The sequence below is a fragment of the Diadema antillarum genome, unplaced genomic scaffold (assembly GCF_040938485.1).
Source record: "Diadema antillarum isolate AM-2024a unplaced genomic scaffold, OU_Dant_1.0 scf00000197, whole genome shotgun sequence".
NCBI classification, from domain to species: Eukaryota; Metazoa; Echinodermata; class Echinoidea; order Diadematoida; family Diadematidae; genus Diadema; species Diadema antillarum.
This window is the reverse complement of record NW_027271086.1, coordinates 2,826,440-2,846,791: the sequence shown is the minus strand read 5'-3', so window position 1 is coordinate 2,846,791 and position 20,352 is coordinate 2,826,440. Positions and strand designations below refer to the sequence as shown.

General features: G+C 37.6%; 1 protein-coding gene across 1 annotated transcript; it reads left to right on the top strand.

The window, feature by feature from the left end:
- The first annotated feature begins 599 nt into the window (after positions 1 to 599).
- Positions 600 to 12,379, top strand: LOC139723695 (phospholipase B1, membrane-associated-like). Its single transcript, XM_071634918.1, has 12 exons — positions 600 to 627; positions 1,268 to 1,374; positions 2,447 to 2,501; positions 3,319 to 3,377; positions 3,589 to 3,656; positions 4,294 to 4,337; positions 5,813 to 5,927; positions 6,513 to 6,711; positions 8,285 to 8,376; positions 10,122 to 10,167; positions 11,409 to 11,468; positions 12,281 to 12,379. The coding sequence occupies exons 1-12, from the start codon at positions 600 to 602 to the stop codon at positions 12,377 to 12,379; spliced, it is 972 nt and encodes a 323-aa protein (XP_071491019.1).
- The last annotated feature ends 7,973 nt before the right edge of the window (positions 12,380 to 20,352 follow it).

The following is a 20,352-nucleotide window of genomic DNA, read 5'->3' as shown; positions in this document are numbered from 1 at the left end:
TTACGTAACGACCAGTTTCCTTTTCAAAACACACACACACACACACATACACACACAATATTTTGACGAAGAATATGGAAACGAGTGTACGACATGAGGATTTATCTATCGAACTTTAATTAAAGATGGTGATCGACTGACAACAAAGTCAGACTGGCTTCAAATATACGACATAAATCGGAATATAGATGAGTATTGGTAGCAGAGATCTTTTTTACAATTAGAGATGAAAAAATCTGATTTTTTAGTATTTCATTATACTATTATATTATTTTTACTATAACAAAATATAACTTTATGCAGAGCCTTTTTCAAAGCTTTGTTCTTTAGTAATATTACATCCATTTGTACAACATATTTTTCAGTACACTGTACTTTTATTATACAGTATGTCTATCTACATCTGTTGTGAACAGGACTTCCTAAGAGAACAGTACTTTAATCGGCGAAGTGACTGTACCGTGTGTAAACGGGAATAAGTAATAAAATAGTAAGTGTTAGTCTTTATCATGTTGAGTTGAATTGAATACGAGACCTGTGCATTAGACGGTGTGTATAAGCGATGATTGCTTTAGGAGCAGTTAGTATGAACAGTTAACATGCCACCAACGAACACGCTGTGCCGTAGTACGCGGCAGAATTTCTCCTGCATCTAATTCTGAACGTAGAAGCTAATGCACCATGGTTAGATTCGACAACTATAGGCAAGAAGACATCTACCTAATTTTCATCATCTTGCCTAACTTTTAACTAACATACAACATCACTGAAATAACAAAAACTTGTATCTCAATTGTCGGTGAAAATCACTTTTTATATTCATTGTCAGATAATCAGTGTGATGTTCTATATATCGCCACAACTCTAGCTGTCTTTCGTCAAAACTGATATCAAAATGATTATGTCATGCAAGGGAAAGGAGATCATTATTTGCTGTAGTTCTTTGGCTGCCATTTTCCCCTCTCTTTAACATTACTGGGTTGTTTTTTAGACACAAGGATTTGTCGCCCAAGCAGAGATAAGCTGATCTTTAATCGTGCATTAGACGGCTGATGTTTCGATCTATTTTTTACTTAATAGCATGAATCCATAAACGCTGAAAATAATCACAATTATTCACCGTGCTTTCTGTTTGGATATCACTCCATGAACAGTCAAGATTGTCAAAGCCCCACTTTATCTTCTATACAAGACTGTGATACTGTATATATCTTAATATGTTAGGCACTTAACTTGTAACTTTTTTCTCGGCACTCTTGTTTGTCAGCCCACCATAACGTGAGCGACGTCTTCGCAGGAATCTTAAAGAGCGTGGAGAAACACTTCATGAACTTGACACATGTCCAGAGCGTCGCGAGAACTGATATCAAGGAGGTGAGCATTATTGTCGCTACGTCACTGATCACCAGCGGCATCGTTTCGGCGGTTACATTGTCTTATTCCGAAAGTTCGTTGATCTAAAAATAAGATAAGGTTTGTTATTCAGAAGATTCGTTAATCTTAAAATGAATTAAGTTTCATAATTCCGCAGATTCGTTGATCCGAAAATGAAATAAGGTTCGTACTTCCGAAGGTTCAATAGCACACACAGTTGTCACATTTTGGGATTAAAGAACTTTATTCATTTTCTTATCAACGAACCTTTGGAATAACGAACATTGTTAATTCATTTTCAAAACTATTAACCTTCGGGAAAAAAAGGAACCTTCAAAATAGCACTTCAAATGTTCGTATTCACGAACCCTTTTTACTATTTCTTTTTTTTTCGGAATAATGAATCTCTAGGTATAGGGAATTTGTGTGTACTTCGAAATAACAAACCTTCGGAATAACGAACGTCATCCCACTTCGACAGCAGTACATGAATACTCATTACTCTGCAAAACGTTCAAGCAACTGTCAGGGATATTCCCGAATGTAGTAATCTATTTGATCTTACTCTGAGTATAAGAATAAAAAGAATCAAAATGTGATGTTTTTGGAAGTATTAACATGAAATGTTGTTCTTCACCGATATTAATCAACATAGTTTACAGCAACGTTCAGTTCCAAAGGAGGTCCTGTGTTTACTAATTTCTTGAAATCTTTGATCTTTATTTCATGGCTCAACGTCGAGGTAAAGTTAATGTTCTGTGTATCAAAACGTTAGTAATGCTCATGCAGTTCTTTACCTCCACGAGTTCAAGAAACATAATAGGGAAAAAATCTGATCCTGGTTAGGTTTTAATATTTTTATCTGAGGGGATGAGAATATTGCCTAATATTACCGAATTTATATGATTCCGACAACCTGCAACTTCTTTCGATTGCTCTGAACACCAGAGTGTGTGTGTGGGGGGGGGGGGGGGCGGTGCTAGCTGACTGCTGTTACTCATTTCGATTAGATGCTATGAATTTTTTTTTATAATTTTGTCATTCTCGTTATCATCACCATGTCATTGCCCAGATGGGATTCAACTTTTCTTGTCCGCCTTCTACTTCTCCAACAATACCCACATCAGGTAAGCCAGGTAGATGTCTTAAAATACACGAAACATTTATGTCGACGCTGGAATCACGGATCCACGCGACCAATTTTTGCTAGTAATTAGAATGTAATAAGTATAATTGGAGAAGAAAAAAATAAACAGAAAATGACAAATAAAATTCCGTACCTCAAGAATAAGTTAAGTTGTGTAGTAATTCATTCATTCATTTCGTTTTTGTCAAATTGTTGTTTAAACATATTATAGCATGGAAATTTAGCTTCGTCATACGATCAATGTTAATAACATTTATACGACGTACTGACATACGAGACGGAATTCATTGCTATGATTGCCAAGGGTTCTGCCCCTAGATGCTCCCCAGCAAAGAATGGGGGAGCGAAGAGAGCTGTCCATTGACTAAGAGCACTACCCCACCCCAACCCCACCTCTTGACCGGAACCTGTCATTACACGCAAACTAACAGATAGAACCTACACAAATACCAAGCTTACTCATCATTAGTATAATAAGACAAATGCACGAAATGTGACACAATTCACAACCGAAGGGCGTCTGCAAAACCGTGCCGTTTCCTGTAATGTTATGTCTAATTATTCAATGGAAATATACGGTTCGACTCTTCCGGCACAGGACAATTATGTATCTCTATACTTCTATTCATACTCGTATTCACATTCATCATGACACATAATTTATTCATAGTTACAGTTGAATATTGTACTTGTGGAGTCAATGGCAAGTTACCTGCAAAATTTAAGGATATCCTTTTTATGCTAATTAATGTCTTTGTGTGATTGATATTACACGTCATGGACACTATCATGTTTAGTGCATCTCTTGAGGCCTGGCGACATCAAAGTGGTAGCTGCAATGGGCGACTCACTTACGGTTAGTATCTCCGGTTCGAATGTTTTCAAACTTGTGCGTTTTATCTGCACATTGTCATTATATTTTTTGATGCTTTTTCCATTTCTTCATACGTTCAGCTATACTATGACATGACGAATTGCTCAATCTTCTGCTCCTGTGATGATGAAACATTGATGAATCGAAACTGACAAAAAAGTATTTAATTCTAAAAATCACTCTCTTGCTTCAGGCTGCTTACGCCGCAAAAGCCACTACCTTCCAACCAGTATACCTGGAATATCCAGGGGTGTCTGCAAGGTAAGTCGCACTGATTCTCACAGAAAGTAGAGCGCCACTGCGCCACTGCGCTGTTGTAGTCTACAATGCGTAAATCATGGTACAGACATAGGGAGTAGGTCTTAGCTGCTTGAACGTGGCATAGTCTACTACTCACGTTGTTCTCTTTTATGTTGAGGCTCCTGGAATGTTTGTCTCTTAATCTGTGTATGTAAATCTCTTCATATACCTGTATGTGTGTGGGTGTGGGTGTGTATCTGTATGTATACATTATATATATATATATATATATATATATATATATATATATATATATATATGTATATATATGTATATATATATATATATATATATATACATATATTATGTATATCATATTAATAGTAGAACAGAAAAATTAGTACTGATTTTGTCATGCTGTGTGCAAACAGTACATTTTCCAATAAATTTGTCAACTGATTTATGAATGAGACCACAAAAATATTACGTTCTTTAGTAGGCCTTTATATTTCTCTCGCTATGAATGAAACCTAGCTGTGATTGTACGCGCATCTTGCTCTCAAGCTTCACATTGTAATAATTCTGCAAATTTTAGTATGATAAGGCATTATCTACCTCTGTTTCTCTCTCAATTCCTCCCTCCCCCTTTTCTTCCCAGCATTGGAGGTGACAGTACACTAGAAGAAGTCATTACGCTTCCAAGTAAGTGGCATGTGACTATATCATACCTAATATATAACGTATCTAACATTGTCTAAGATGTATTCTGAACATTATTTTATAATCTGCGTTGCTTACAATATTGTAAACAATTATATGTAATTACTTACTAGTTTAAACCTTGTATTGGTGTAACATTTCTGTTGGATGGTATTATCATAAGCCCAAATAAATTTATTTGGATTCAATTAAATAGGAGCTTTTTTCATCTTCACTTGGCTTATATCCTATCAATGCATTCATAAGTTATGGTGACCATAGGACAATCAAGACTGACTATCATTATTAATATAGTATAATAAGATGGGGTCAGGCTTCTTTTTGACGAACAAGAGTGTGTAGAGTTTCCTCTTTTGACAAAGCATATGATATGGCAACGTAACTTATTTTATAGCAATAATAATTCTTTGATCATGTTATAAATAATCGTAACGTTTTCACATCTCTTCATACAAGCAACACGCAAAAACATAATAATTGTTTTGTTAAGAGTCGTTCTTAGACTCTTTGGTTGACGCGTGAAAGTCATGTCCAATTCCATTTCAAAATATGCCTATGTAGTCCTCAAGCCGTATATTCAGTTTAATGCTTAAGAATTGATGAATGCATAAATAGATGGACATCAATTTTTATCAACTTAATTTGTGAGATCGGTCATAAGCATGAACACATTGGTTCTGGGTATTTACTTGCTTCGATTTGATATTATTTCTGCATTTTCTTTTTCAAATTAGTATAATAACAAAGTAAAATGTTCTAATGAGTAAAATACATACTACTTCATCTATAGCAATTAAACGATATCACAGAGACCGGCATCTGCACTGCAATATCGATTTTTTAACTACATGATGTGAAATTATGCAAATCATCTGAAATATCCATTTAACCTGAAATATATGCTGCTTCAACCACGCACCATAATATATTGCCTACCTCTTTAAAGAATTTTTATGTGCGATGATGACGGTAAAACTTAATCTTCTTCATGATATAATAAATTTTTGAGTAAAATACTCGTGGCGACAAATACAACAGGAGATGGTTCAAGAGGCAGATGTCAATGATTGTGTGAAATGTCATAATCCATCAGTTTCAAATGAGGGGAGGAAACACAATTAACTGATCTCTGTATGAGGCATCTGGGTATCTTATCGGCCCTTTTACGTTGTACAAACTAGTGAAGCCTATACGCGCGGCCATCTTACCACGCACACTCTGTGGGGATTTGTCATTGGGATCTGTTAGGCATTTTCGAACTGAGGCTGTCACGAAGATCACGTGATGTTGTGAGCTCCGTACACAAAATGTATGGGCGATGTGCTTGAAGATGGCGGCGTTGGGCTTCAAAGCGAATGGCCCATGAGATATCCAGATATTTTCTATAAAGATCAATGGGAAGATATCACCAGGTAGCATAAGTTTGCACTTCCCAATGACCTTTCATCCCGCTCCAGATATTTTTAAAAAGTACAACAGAGACATCTACGGTTTCTCCACTGGTCAGGCCAGGATCTTCACCCAACCCAGCAACAAAAAGTTCAATGTTGCCGTAACTGGATCTTTCGCAAGGTCAGTATATTATTGTTGCGTATTCATTTACAGTGGCAATAGAATTATACTTGGTTCTTCTTTTCAGTAGAAATAGTCTACCTAATTACCCATGATTATTTGCATCCTCTTTTTTGTATACCTCTTGTCAAATTTGATCACAACAATGACTGACCATTTTTTTTAACGTCAAATTTACAGAATGTTGCTCAATGGTAATTCTATAGCAATATTATACAATAATCTTTGCTCAGGCCACGTGGTCTTAACGCCTTTATTGTCAAGGCCAGATGATATCATGTATACCAAAAGGCTTCCAGAAAGCAGAGGTAAAGAAATATTTCCCTTATAATTTTTGTTATTTTTAATGTAATACCCGATTGTAACATGTTAAACTTTGGTGGTCTTCTTCGCCAGCTATAACGGCTCTTTGATTTCACTAAAACTTGATAAAAAATACTTTGAACATTTTGCAAGATTTTTCCTCAAACTTCATCAATGTGTTCTTATTTTGATGCCTTCACGGAATCCACTTACATGTCTTTTAGGGGATTTTTTTTTTCTTGGAAGAGGACTCATTAGCACCCTATGACCTCATTTTCGTAGAGAAGTACCACAGCAGGCGAGAGAGCTAATCACCATGTTGAAAGATGACAGTTCGGTAAACCTCAAGAAAGACTGGAAATTCATCACGATCTTCATCGGAACCAACGATCTTTGTCGTGGTTGCACATTGCCGTACGAAAATTCAGCGGAGAAATACGTCCAGGACGTGGAGAGCGTCATCCAGATGTTTCATGATGAGGTAGTATAATGTTGACAATAAAGAGGTCTTAAAATAGTCTGAGTGCCAAACTACGATTTTTAGTCTATCTTGTTTTACCTCAGACCAGTGTCTTTTCTTTGGTTTTGCCTCATTTCGAAGGTGCCCCTGAATCTGAACGTGTGAGGTGTGCATTGGATCTAGAAAATCAAGTATAGGCTACTGAATTTAGGAGAGGTGCAATTTTAAACCTTGCTTCTATGAGTTTTTCGTAGGAGTGTAAGGATGGGGCGTGAATCTTTTATTCTTACACGTTTCCCCATGCCTGCCTTCCATTAAATGCTAATGAATGAATACGGGAAGAGAGCATCGACACTAATAAAGCAGTGTTATTCTTACGCAATCCGTAGAGCAAGTAACCCTGCTGCACTATCTATTGTCCACTCCATTCTTTTGATCTTCAATCCTCCGACGGTGGTGCGAGCTGGAAGAAAGCTTGGTGTCCAATGTTCCTTTTCAACAACGGATAAGGCCTACCAACAAAGTGTATTGGAACTGCTATCACAATCTGTTGTATACAGAATCAGTGGAACTCTGGGATTAGGGCTTCTATAGGGAATTAATTCATTACTATGTAGCTATATCGTTGGCAGATGGCCCGGACAATAAAGGGTTTGGTCTTCACGCGCAAGTCTTTTTCACTTCAAGCTACGTTGTTGTGCTATTGGACAGTCTCGTCTCTAGATTTTAGAGAAAGCGGCTAGCAAGAAAAGACTATAGTTTACTCGAGCACACTGTCCTCTTTACATTTTAGAGAAAGGGGTTGGCAAGAAAAGACTAGGTTACTAGGGAATCATTCATACACAACACTTAGGAGTCAATAAAAGCGATGCAACCCCCGGATGGTCGGGCGGATTTTTTTTATTCCCTGATAGCCGTAATGACAGGCGCCGCACAAGCTCCCCACCAATGCCCCCACGCAATCGCGGACACTCTTTTTGTTTTTCATTGATATTTCATTTTATTGATTCCATTCAAATCATTCTTGAATCTACCCATTCCGGGTGTAACATGAACAAGAACATTACGAATACAATTCAAAATACATACAAATCCATTTTTCAATAATACTGCAAAAATCTCTTTTCAATCTCTCTCTCCCTCTCTCTCTCTCTCTCTCTCTCTCTCTCTCTCCTTGTTGTAAGCTCAATGTTTTTTGAAAGAGCTGTCCTACAGCAAGATCAATATCAGTATAGAGCGTGGATTTCAGCAGAATAATAATCATATTATGATAGTCTGAGAGTCATAGTCAAAGTTTAGGCCCAACCTCATTTTGTTTGTTTGTATTTTGTTTAAATGTTGTTGTCCTTTCACGAAGGCGCTGAATTCGAATCTGGATGGCGATCGTCTTGAGTCCATTAGCTTTAAATGTTGTATGACTGTGATTTATTATGAATCTTGAAAAACACACTTATTCATTATAAGAAATTGCTGTATATTCTGAAACTCTGTACCTGATTATAACCAATTTAAGGGAGTTGAAATGCAAAAGTGTAAAACTCATCCGGTTGTGATCTCCTTAAACTCTTCTGACCCATTTCCCGTTTCAACGCAGGTTCCGCGCGTATTTCTCAACGTGCTCAGCGTGCCTCTTGTCAGCAAAACCTCGGAACTCAGAGGTCCCTACACGTGTGACGTCATGACAGGGTTAGTCTCGTCAAGGGTTAAAACACCTATCAAAATATCGCATACTGGAGTCACCACCATTAAGACTTACATCGACCAATAGATTTTTTGTAAGACAAAGTCAATTGATGCATGATATCCCAGATTGTACGCGCAATAGAATACTATCATCAACAAAGGACATGGTAGTCAAATTATTTGGGTTTGAATTTAAGTTAAATGCTGGAGAAATAAAATGGAAGCTAGAAAATTATGTGTAAATAAACTACATTACGATGTTGATAGCACAAGCATTAATCCTTGGATGTAACCATCTAAATTGAGGCTAGCACAGACATTATTTTTTGTGAGTGTGCATGCTCAACTAATTTAAGGAGTCAGAAAGACAAGGAGGAGGAGAAGAACAAGAAGAAGAAGACAGCATAATATGATAAAGCATAAACCAAGCAATAAATGGTCATGACTGTTGCGTTGTGTGTATAATTGATTTGTGTATTTGAGTGCCTCAAACGTTTTTGAAATAATTTACTTGTATCGTTTTGGCTCCGTTATCACTTCTGCTTATTCTCTCTCTCTCTCTCTCTCTCTCTCTCTCTCTCTCTTTCTCTCTTTCTATCTCTCGTGTGTGCCAGTAGATTTTATTGTGGTTGCAACTTTGATCGTCCGTCAGCAGAAAAATTAGTGTACCACAAAACCAACCGATTTCAGGTAACTCTCCCTTCCCAAGTTTCAACATCATTGAATATTTTATGCACGTCCAGAGTAATGACCCACTGGTTAGTTTGTGTTTCTTTCTTTTTTCAACAGTAATAAAATTATTAATGATAACAGGACTAGTATTGAAAACATCGTTTGATTTGATTTGATTTGTTTTGCGTTGATTTGATTTCTGCATTCTTAACAATAAATGTGGCATCGTAACAACAAAAGGATGTTCCAAAATATCATACACTAAACAATGCTAAAAATCACGTATAGTGCTTAACCTACGAGACAATACGCTAATCATACAATTGAAAAATCATAACTTATCAAATCAAATTTCTACAAAAAGAATACAGGAGACCACGGAAGCTTCCGTTATTAAAAAGGAAGCTTGATTTTGTTGGCGGCCTCTGAAAAGAGGTACAGGCATGTTTGATTTCATACAACTAAGAATGGGTAATAGGCTAAAGGAATTTTAATAACAAGTCAGAATTTGAACCATAAAACTCTCTTTTTTCTCTCTCATTGCTATTAAATATAGAAATTGCTTCGGACGACAATTCAGAGTGGTAAATACGATGACAAAGATGATTTCACGGCAGTTTACCAACCATTTTTCGAAAACTCTACCCCACCTCTATTACCGGTGAGTACGAAATGCACATTTATAAGTACAAGCGGATGGAGAAACTCGCCATTAGGCCTTCAGTGGACACGTGCCTACAATGTGACTATTATATATATATGTATATATATATATATATATATATATATATATATATATATATATAGCTACGAAACTATAGTGATTTCAAATAACTGACCATGATAAAGGCTTCATTCTTACGAAATATGATGCTTTTTGTGTGACGACTGTTCTTCTAGTTAAATGGACTCTTCAATCACAAATAGCTGGAGCAGGATTCCGTACGTGTTTCGTCCTTCATTGAATATTTTTTCGGCTTTTTTCCATATCATTTACGGTCTCCTTGGCAACGCCGTGGAATTCAGGACGGAAGAGTAGACAGATCTTATTTTGCGCCTGACTGTTTTCACTTCAGCCAGAAGGGCCAATCAGCCCAAGCCACTGCCAACTGGAACTCCCTGGTAATTATGCAGATATTTTTTCTCTCTCTCGTTTGCGCACTCTCTTTATAAAAATGATTCCATCCCATGTCGAAAGCATACATAAACAGATATTCTAATCAATAACGCTTCATAGAAATATACTTTTTCTGGCGAACAGTTGCACTTTGCTTAATATCGATGTAGCTCGAACTCTTCAAGCAATAATTGAAGTGAATAGATATCTAACTGTTTCGTTTTTTTATCCTTGTATCTAAGTGAGGAATATATTCGAGGAGCCTATTAGGCCAAGACTCAAGGCTTTTGTTGATAGAATGATATTGACTGTTACACTGCCCTACTTTGGCAAAAGGAAGCAATTTGAGTTATTGATGTTTTCATAATTCACATAATGAGCTCTTCTTCCAGGCCAAATTTCATGCAGAAACACTCATCCTACTAAGAGATATGTTAGATAAGACATCATGATAGTCCATTGACGTCAGTGTAAAATTAATGACAGACACATTTTGATCTTTTTCGAGAAATGTCATTTTTGTCACTTGCTTCCTTTTGCCAAAATAGGGCAGTACAGCTAATAATGATTATGCATAAGAAAAGAAGAGAGGGAATCTTGTAATAGAAATCAAATGACGGAAGTGGTGAAGGAATATCGAACAATGCGTATTCGCCTTGGAGTAATAAGATTGCAGAAAAGAACGATACTAGCAGCCACGACTTATTAGAATCAGGCCCTGGGCCCTGTTTCATAAAGCTGTTCGTAAAGTTACGAACAACTTACGAGCGATTGGTGATCAGATGCGATGTGCTATACTTACTAGAATTTCAATAATTCACCACAAGAACTGATCACCAGTCGCTCGTATTAAGTTGTTCGTAACTTTACGAACAGCTTTATGAAACAGGGCCCTGGGCTCTTATCATTTGGCTACTATATTTTGTTTGAAATGTAACTGAATAAATGAATAACGTAAATAAATAAATAAATAAACAAATAAGTAAATAAATAAATAAATAAATAAATAAATAAATGAATACATACGTAAATAAATACATACATACATACATACATACATACATACATAAACAAAAAAATAAATCAATATAATTGCTACGGCATGTGTAAACGCAGCTGTCATATAATAGTTATGAATGAGTTTTACTATTGATCGCAATCTTGAATCTTGAAGCCGCGATCAAACGAATGTTGTCATCAGTGTCCATAGTACCTAATACACTCCTTAACCTCTTTTCAGTTTCAGCCTGTTGGCTCCAAATCCCGGACCTACTATCCCGCAGAAGCGCTGGAGTGCCCATCAACAGTAAGACATTCTTTACTGACTCTGGTTGACTTTCATTCTTTAAAAAAAAAAAGAATCCCAGAACATACATGACTGCAATACATGTGTAACTTTTGTTAAATATAATACTGCATTTTATCAATGTATCAATGTTATGTATTTGCATTATTATTTTTTGCGTGTTCTCAATGCCTAACGAACGTCATTTACGCCCTTTGGGAAAGTGCATTTCATCTCTATACCTTAGAACGCATCATGATGAATCATTTTGAGGTGCAATTGTTGTACGCATAATTTAATGTAAATGAACGTCGGGATCAACTTGGGCTTTGATGTGACTCAAATGAAAAAAAAAATGTTTGAATACAAATTGGCAGCAAAGAATCCAAAAAGTCTTGTCACGTAGTCGTTTGGGCGAGTTTGTTTGAGTCGTTTCAGTTTATCACAGGCTGACAAGGTGGACTGGGACTGGGAACGGTAATGCACGATATAAAAATAGCAATATAGATTTCTGGAGTCAATTGAGTCGGTTTTACGTCGCGTTTTCATTCGATCAATTGTTCCTTCCAGTTTGACTTTGTATGCATGTTCAGTTATTCATTCATTCATGTACTATTTCGTGTTCTATGTATTTTTATGCATCGTCTTTTATGTAAAAATCCCGCCTTGAATTCCCTGTAAGTTTTTTTTTTATTATTGGACGATTAAATTGAATTGAATTAAATTGAATTGAATTGAATTGAATTGAATTGAATTGAATTGAATTGAATTTCTTATAACTCTACCATAATGAAACGTCATTTAAAGGAATTTTGACATATCTATCTTTACAGGACTTTCCCTACCTGTACACCAACCTCAACAGCAGATCAGGATTCCTGCAACAGTTATTCAATCGTTCTTCTTCATCGAGGAAGTGGGAGTCGAATTGATAAGGGACCCCATGGTGTCTCTAGGTCTCGGGATGTTGATCTTTGTTTTGCGTTCGTTTGTTAAGCAAGTTCAAACCTTATGCACGTCGAAGCAGATATTCAAAAAGTATTTTCAATGTGATTTATTCGAAAATGAGATAAGATGTAACTCCGTAACCAAGGTGTATTTAACTTTTAACTTTTTAATCAGTTTCAGCAAACGTATCTAGGGGCGTCTGTGTTATGGTCTTCAAAGAATATTTCAAATGATAATGAATTCGTTATCATTATGTATGAAGGGGAATTCAGATACCCTCTATACTATACCGACAGAAAGCATTGGTAATTGAAACAGTGGATACTGTTTAAAAATAAAAGGCACATAGGTACTGACACATTGGTTTTCCCTTTCTTTTAGTAGTTTTACGTATTGCAAATATTACACTTTTTCACAAGCCATGTTTGTCACGTCAGACGTGTTCCACTTGCCCGTGGTGAAAAGCAACCAACGTATTCATTTGCACAATGAATAAAAAGAATGTAGAAAAGTTGGAGGCCATCGTTAAAATACCCTCGCGTTCTTCAGTTCAGTGATCAGCAGTGCTGTAATTATCTCGACTCATGTAATTATTTTCTACGATGACGTGTCACGTGTGGCCATCATGTGATCATTTAGAGCTTGCGCAGATCAGTATGGCTGCAATGTTGTTGGAGCGACGGTTGAGGTGTTGGGAGTAGTGTTTCACATTCGCATTCAATAACCAACTGTGTAAAAGCCCTTAGCTTAGGGCAAAAACACTTATTTCATCGCGATTATCTCATCATTTGAGTCACGGGGCGGATCTGACAGCTAGAAATAATCTGCCAACTCTGCAGATATGTTTCTTTCTTTGTTTCTTTCTTTGTTTGTTGGTGAACTAAAATAGCGATTTTTACGTGCAACTAACTCGACTACAACATTGTGTGTGCGTGTTTGAGGAGGATGCTCTTACTTTAAAAACAAATAAACAAAAGACCTTCGTACTATAGATTCAAACAGTTTTCCCGAAGAATTAAAGGGAAGGAACAGGCAGTTGTTGCCGGTAAAACAAGCCTTGATGGGTATGTATCTCTTGAAATAAGTTTATTAGTTTAATTCAGTGTTGGAGGATGTCGATGTTGACTCAAAGCTAGACCCCAAGCATCAAGCAAAAATGTTATCTGATAGATTCAAGATGGTTTTATAACAATAATTTATGCGTTTCTACATACCTCAATCGCCCGTTTGTAAGTGATTTCGTGAAGATTGAGTATTGTGTTATAGAGGCGGCCTGAGCGAGGTCCACAGACATTAAGATACCTATACGAAATGAATTGAAGGCGGCTTTCTGTTCCCCAGTCACGACACTATGGCGGAAGGACGGAGAATTTTGACAATTGCCTAAAAATGGCATTTCAATGAATAATTATGAACTGTTACTAGTCTCGTGAAACATAGCTTATTTAGTATTATTATTGAGTGTAGAAGAAGCTTCATGTATAATCTGCCTATAATTTGGATCAAACTCCTGTAACTAAAAGGGCTCTCTATCCGTAAACATAAGCTTGGAGAATAAAGGAAATAAATGAGAAATAACATGTGTCGATGTTGCTATCATTTTGTTCACGGTAGCCACGCGCTTGGTGCTGTCAGCTTGAACTATCCCTTGTACTCTTATAATGAGTACCGGCCCGTCTTCAGTTCCATGAGCATAGCAACCACTAAACTGCACTTATATGACGCAGAGAACTGTGTCTTCGTCTAAACACTGTATAACCCTCTGAGTATTATAGACCGGCTACACACTGCAAAAAGATAGACAATACAAGGATTTTAACCCAGTGTGTAATCGCACTGACTCTTCTTTTCTTTAATTGCAGTTTATATGATTGAAAACATGGCCCAAGGTTGTACTTTTGCCGATTTTTATTTTACTAATCTAGTGACGACATCCTATTTCCTCCAGCAATGATACCAGATAAAGCAAACGGACAAACCATGCACCGAAACAGGTACTGTTATACAAATAACCTTTCTTGGCATGAATACAGGTAAAGTGTAACTCGTGGATACCCGATGGAAAGCTTAGGAAATGCTACCAATAGATTTCTTGATATATCGTGCTAATGCATCAGTCAGTACTTTCCTTATTTTTTTTTTCGTTTCAAGACATACATAAGAATTAGAGCAGTCAACTCATGACACTTGCAAACTAGCAAGACACCACTTCATAATCTTTTTAACCGACAGGCTGAAGTATAACCGAAACTGTCGTTCAACATGCAGGAACTCGGTGTAACGTGTGCAAAAGTCAAAATAAGAAAAATAATCAATGAAGTTACTGAGAGATGTTTTAAAACGCAGATTTATTTCAAATCGCCATACACCAAAAGGTAGGCATACTCTGTGTTTACAACTAAATTAATTATCATTGCGCTCTTTTTATTTCTCTCTGCCCAGTACAAATAATAATAGGGACACATAACGTGCACTTCACGAAATATTTCACGATCAAAGCTATCGAGACTCCCAATGACTTTTGTGTTTGAATTTCTTTAAATTCATATAACCTGTATGTGAGTATGGATGTGTGTGTATGTATGCGTGTGTGCGTGCGTGTGTGTGTGTGTGTGTGCGTGTGCGTGCGTGCGTGTGTGAGCGCGTGTATTGTTCAAGGTACGTGATGAGTTCCATCGTCCTTACCTTTTCTAATCGGGCATTGCATGAAAAAAAAAGCACTCACACACACACACACACACACACAAATAGATTTTTTTAACCTTGAGATGAATAGACACAATAGCAAGCAATTTCCATTTGATATTTTGACACGTTTGAGGACTAAAAAAACTTGACCTACTGCAACAACAACAAAGAGAAAATCATTATGTAGTGCTTTGAAGCTTCGCTGACCACTGACCTGGGAATCGTTGGGTCAGTACCAACGGTCAGACAGAACATTGTTCCGATGCGTGACGAATCTTTTTATACTGCGAAAATTCATATCGGGAAAGATTAGAATCTATGCAAGATAGTCTTGTGGTCTGCCAACTATTATTGTCTCCGAAGGGTCCACCAAAGTACAGAGCAGTTCAATAAACTCCCCATTAAACTTCTAATTCCTGTTTGATTCACTTATCCGCTCTCGACTTTCTTTTTATTCACAAACACAAATAATCTGGACTTAAGCCAAACACGCTTGCTTTTATGTAGGCCCCATCATATTTCATTTTGTACAACCCCCGATGTCGACCAGTTATCATCAAAATTATTGTGGATACATTATGTATATTCTTTTGTTTGTTTACTTTTGACAAAGTACAAGAATTTGTGCTATCATTTTCAATGTAATCTTATATGAAAAGTATGAAATCAACTGAACTGAAATGAAATTAGATTGATACCTTATATCCTGTAATCTAATTCTCTTCCAAGTTAAAACAATAAAAGAAGAAAGGTCTACAACTAGTGCATAGTTCGTGAATTTTACTGTCTTTGAAATGGAGTAATGATGCATGGTTTCCAAAAAGGATGACCTTGAATCATTATCATTATGCCAATGGGTTAAAAGTGTTTTAGGCCCCCATGAATTCCATTCGGGTCACAGTAAGAAAAATAACATGTATTACGAACTTTGTTGCAGATGCAAGTCTAAGGTAATGAAACACATCAAGATCATCTCACATGACATAGACTTTTGTTTCGTAGAAAATCTCTTGAAATTCAGACTAAAGAAAATTCTTGATAATCATTCAAACACAAATAACTCTTATGTAGGTACTACGATTGATTCACGTCTGGGATATTGCTGTTTTTGCTGTTGCTGGTTTTTGTTGATAATTTTGGTGCCGGTGAGTTTTCATCTCTTCTCGACCCGAATTATTCTCAATTGAGTTAACATTATCGCCAGAGTGTCAGTTTTTATTATGTACTTTCATTATTATCAATAATGATATAATGCATATCTTGCAGTTCTCAAGACGTCCTGACACTGGCTTACATGATGACACATGAAAAGGTTGACTAGTATAGATAGCATCAACAATCATTAAACTATCTGGATTTCAGTCTAAAAGCAATATGCTCTTCCTTGCAATACACCATGGACGCCAACTTTGTATACTGCAGTATTCTGGGGGCTTAAAAAGCAGGGGCGGATCCAGGAATTCTGTAAAGGGGGGCGCAACTAATATTTCTGGTGCCACTTCCGGGTTTCATTTCATTTTGTTCTTTTTATTTCTTTTGCTTTTAACGAAAAATAAAGGGGGCGTGCGCCTCCTGCACCCCCTCTGGATCCGCCACTGAAAAGGCTAATCTTTTTGTTGGAAAAACAGTATATTTACCTTTTCTACAATAGGTGTGTGCATGTGTGTAGAAATACAAATTTGGAAAAACGATATGAAGTGTTTGTTCGCAAAAACCGGTAAGTCCATTTTTGAAGATTTTGAAGTACGGTTTCTGTCATAAAGTACAAAATAATACCTTTTAAATTATATATTGGTCACTACATATAAAGGTACATTTTTGAAGTTATGGTCAAAAGAAGCAAAAAAAAATATTATTCTCTTTATTTTTCTTGAACTTTAATCGCAAATATCTCCATTTGGCAAATATGGACTTATCGGTTTTTGCAAACAAACTCTTCATATTTTCCATGAAACCTGCAGTATTTTAAGCAATAGACAGTACAAAATACCTCAAAGAAGTAACAGGTAGCATCTATTTAAAATGCATGTAGAAAGTGTACGATTGTAATGCTTCAGCAGCAGCACTGCTGTAGGCTGGAGGTGTAGGAAAAGACTGCTAGCACTGAGTATTCTGCACTTGTATCCGGACTTGTGTAGGCCTAAGGAAGTATGTATGCAGTAGTAGTGTGCGTCGTCGTCACCCAGTCGGTTGGCACAGGACAAAGAGATTATAATCTCTTTGGCACAGGACTGGTCGCGTGACGAGGCGTTCTTGCCAAAGATACCCCGAAATGCGCAGCAACGTTGTTGTGGGTGTAATTATCGGGAGAGGGCGCTAGCGCGCAAAGTTCAGGCAAAGCTTGTCACTAAATTCAAACTGGATCGTCGTGCAAGATTATTCCCCCAAAGACCGCCTCATGCTACTGCTGTGATTGCACAGTAGTGGTTAATGTGAGTTCATCTACTCTTTGTCTGAATATCTGTTTTCGTTTCAATTTTGCATGCATAACTGGTCGGATGAAGTTTAGAGATCCTGTTATTGGTGAGGCTGGAACGTAAATGTCATGAACAAACTGTACTATATGTAGTCCCACTCGTTAGAATATATGTCATTCAGTAACCCTACCAGACGCCCCTGTTGCCAGACAGCGCAGCACGCAGCTCAGCGACCGACAGGGCTGTGCAATAGTTAGCCATTAATTAAGTACCGCGGTAGCTAATTTATTAGCTCTTTTTTTCTACTTTTACCTCTTTCAGAACGGCTAACCCAAAAGAAATTCATTTCGCAGTGCTCAGTCTATTTGGCTCTAATATTGTCCGTAGTCCACTTAGACTTTAGTTCACAGTAGATTCTACCCAGTTTAGTTGACCGAAAGATCGGTCTGTATCTGTCCGTCGGGGAATGTTCCGTGGAGACTGCGTCTGGCTTCACGGATCCCCTCCGTATACAGACCGAAGTCAATGATTGCGGCTCCTGTGTGGAGCAGTCTCGCACAGATCAAACGTTACGATTAACCAAATTTCAGACAGCTTTTTTACATTCAAACAAGTTTGACATGACATGACACATTATGCAGCAATATTTGGGATAAATTTCTAAATTGTGCAATCGAAATACTCACATAAACTCGGTTATAACGCAGACATTTTATCGATATCGCAACATCGCCGTTCGCAAGCTGTAAGTCGCCATTTTGAATCTGTAAGCCAATCACATGCGAGGTACGTGTTTTAGTAAAACAAACACTTAGAAACTACCTCGCATGTGATTGGCTAATACTATAGATTCATAGTGTATGTTTCTGCAGTTTGAACGTGACGACGCGACAGGCTGTGTTTTACGTTGAAAATTCTACTAAAATTTTGGATTATTCATTAATCTGGTGAGTTTAATGTATTCTTAAAAAGCTAATTTCACTATACAAGCTTAAATTTGCCGACCTAGGGCCGTGAATTAGACGCAATCGAGAAGGGTGAGGTACCTCACCCAATTTTCCATAGAGACAGTAGTTAAGAACATCCACACAGCAATGGGTACTGCAACCTTCCGTCTGTCTACGGAGGACAGCGTTAATGGCAAAATATAAAAAGAGTCCTCCGAACAGACGGATCTTTCTGTCTACCAGTTTAGTAGCCCGACCAGACGCTGTGAGTACGCTGTGCGAATACCTGTCGCGACGTACCTACGTACAGCAACTGGGCTGTGTATAGTTAAGTACCCAGTAGCCTACCGGTTTTAAGACTAAGAGATCTGAATTTCTGTGCTATTTGGTTATCAACAGTCACAACATGATCAGCAATGATTATGTTGTGAATTGGTAGGGCCTTAACCCCGTCGCGGGGCGCTGTAACATACGTACATACTGTATTTGTCCGTATGGGGTCGCTGTAACTGCGACAGCCGCCACACGCAGTGTGGCGGCTGCGCCGTGCTCCCATTTCAGATCTTCATGTTGAACAAACGGGTGCCTTTGCGGCGCTATATTTCCTTAAATTTTCAACAGAAACTACTAGGAATACTTACATGGGTCGATGAAACCTAAATGACTATCATCGGCGACTGTTTGAGGCATTTCATTGCTTGTGATGCACAAAATGATGTCTTATAAGCAGCTCACCGATGTTCACAGAATTCACAATCACTCGCACAAGCACACAGAATAGGGGAGCTCTCACATTAGCGAAACTGGGGGGAAGCCGCCAGGACCGCGCCTGGCGGTGCGGTCTCCGGGGCTAGGGTCGCTGCTGCGGTTAGTAGGGCCTCTGCTCTGCTTTGTGGTTAGTGATTTTGAACCATCATGGAACCATGTCAAAATTTCATTACAGACTGGACCAGCGCTGCGATGAGTTAGAACTTCTAGACTATAATTTAAATTACAGCTGCAGCCAGCTAACCCTTGTGGGATCGGAGCACCCTGATTGTCGTGTCGGAAAGAAAACTTTGGAGGCGGTGTTCTCGAAACTCTGATTTCCTAGACCATTCAACATGGTCTCATAAAATCATGCATATCTCTGCAACGAGTTAAGTGTTATATATGAAATGAAAGCGAAAGACTTGGCAGAAGGGAATAATGTCATGCCATTTTCAGAAAATCAACCTCCCTCGATCCTTTTGTTGTAACGGGTCACATACCTGTATTGATTAGAATACCTGTATTGATTAGCCAGCGCATGCGCACACATCACATGCGCACAAATTTCAAATCCATTGACCGGATAAGATGTCTGTGCGCATGCGCTGGCCGTCAATTCAGTGTAGCTCTCCCAGGTTCCTCTCGACTGAGTCACATTAAGTCATCAATTCGAACAGAAAGGGACTATTGGCAGAACCAAATGTTGCCCGAAGCCTGTTGTCAATACTTCAACTTCACTGGTAAGTCTTCAAATTGAAGAAATTTTTCGATTTTAAGTTGATATTTATCCGCGATGGTACCCTGTCATGATCCTGAATGCTACAGTCTGCAGCCCCATTACACTATGCGTATGGGGCTGCTGGTCGCAGTTAAGATCTGTTCTACACCATTTCAATGGCAATGCATGAGTTCAGCAAATTTTGTCATTCTGGATGTGTACTGACAAAGCTTTTATTTCTTTTAATATGTTTATGGAAATAAAGTAAATACATTTTCAAGGTTCAAAATCAATACACAGTGTGTAATATTGTGATTTTTCTTTCTGTTTTTAATGGGTAAAAGTTATCATTCTTTTGCTTTGTTTGGTGTTGCATGTAAAACTTATCTACAGCTATACACTCGACATTAAACTCTGCGAACTTGGCCTCTGCCACA

What these genes read in the sequence shown, in the direction of transcription:
- LOC139723695 (XM_071634918.1), top strand. Translation starts at nt 600, where the DNA reads ATGCCACCAACGAACACGCTGTGCCGTA. An exon ending in CAATGGGCGACTCACTTACG is followed by an intron (nt 3,378 to 3,588) that starts GTTAGTATCTCC and finishes CTCTTGCTTCAG; the next exon opens with GCTGCTTACGCCGCAAAAGC. An exon ending in TCCAGATGTTTCATGATGAG is followed by an intron (nt 6,712 to 8,284) that starts GTAGTATAATGT and finishes GTTTCAACGCAG; the next exon opens with GTTCCGCGCGTATTTCTCAA.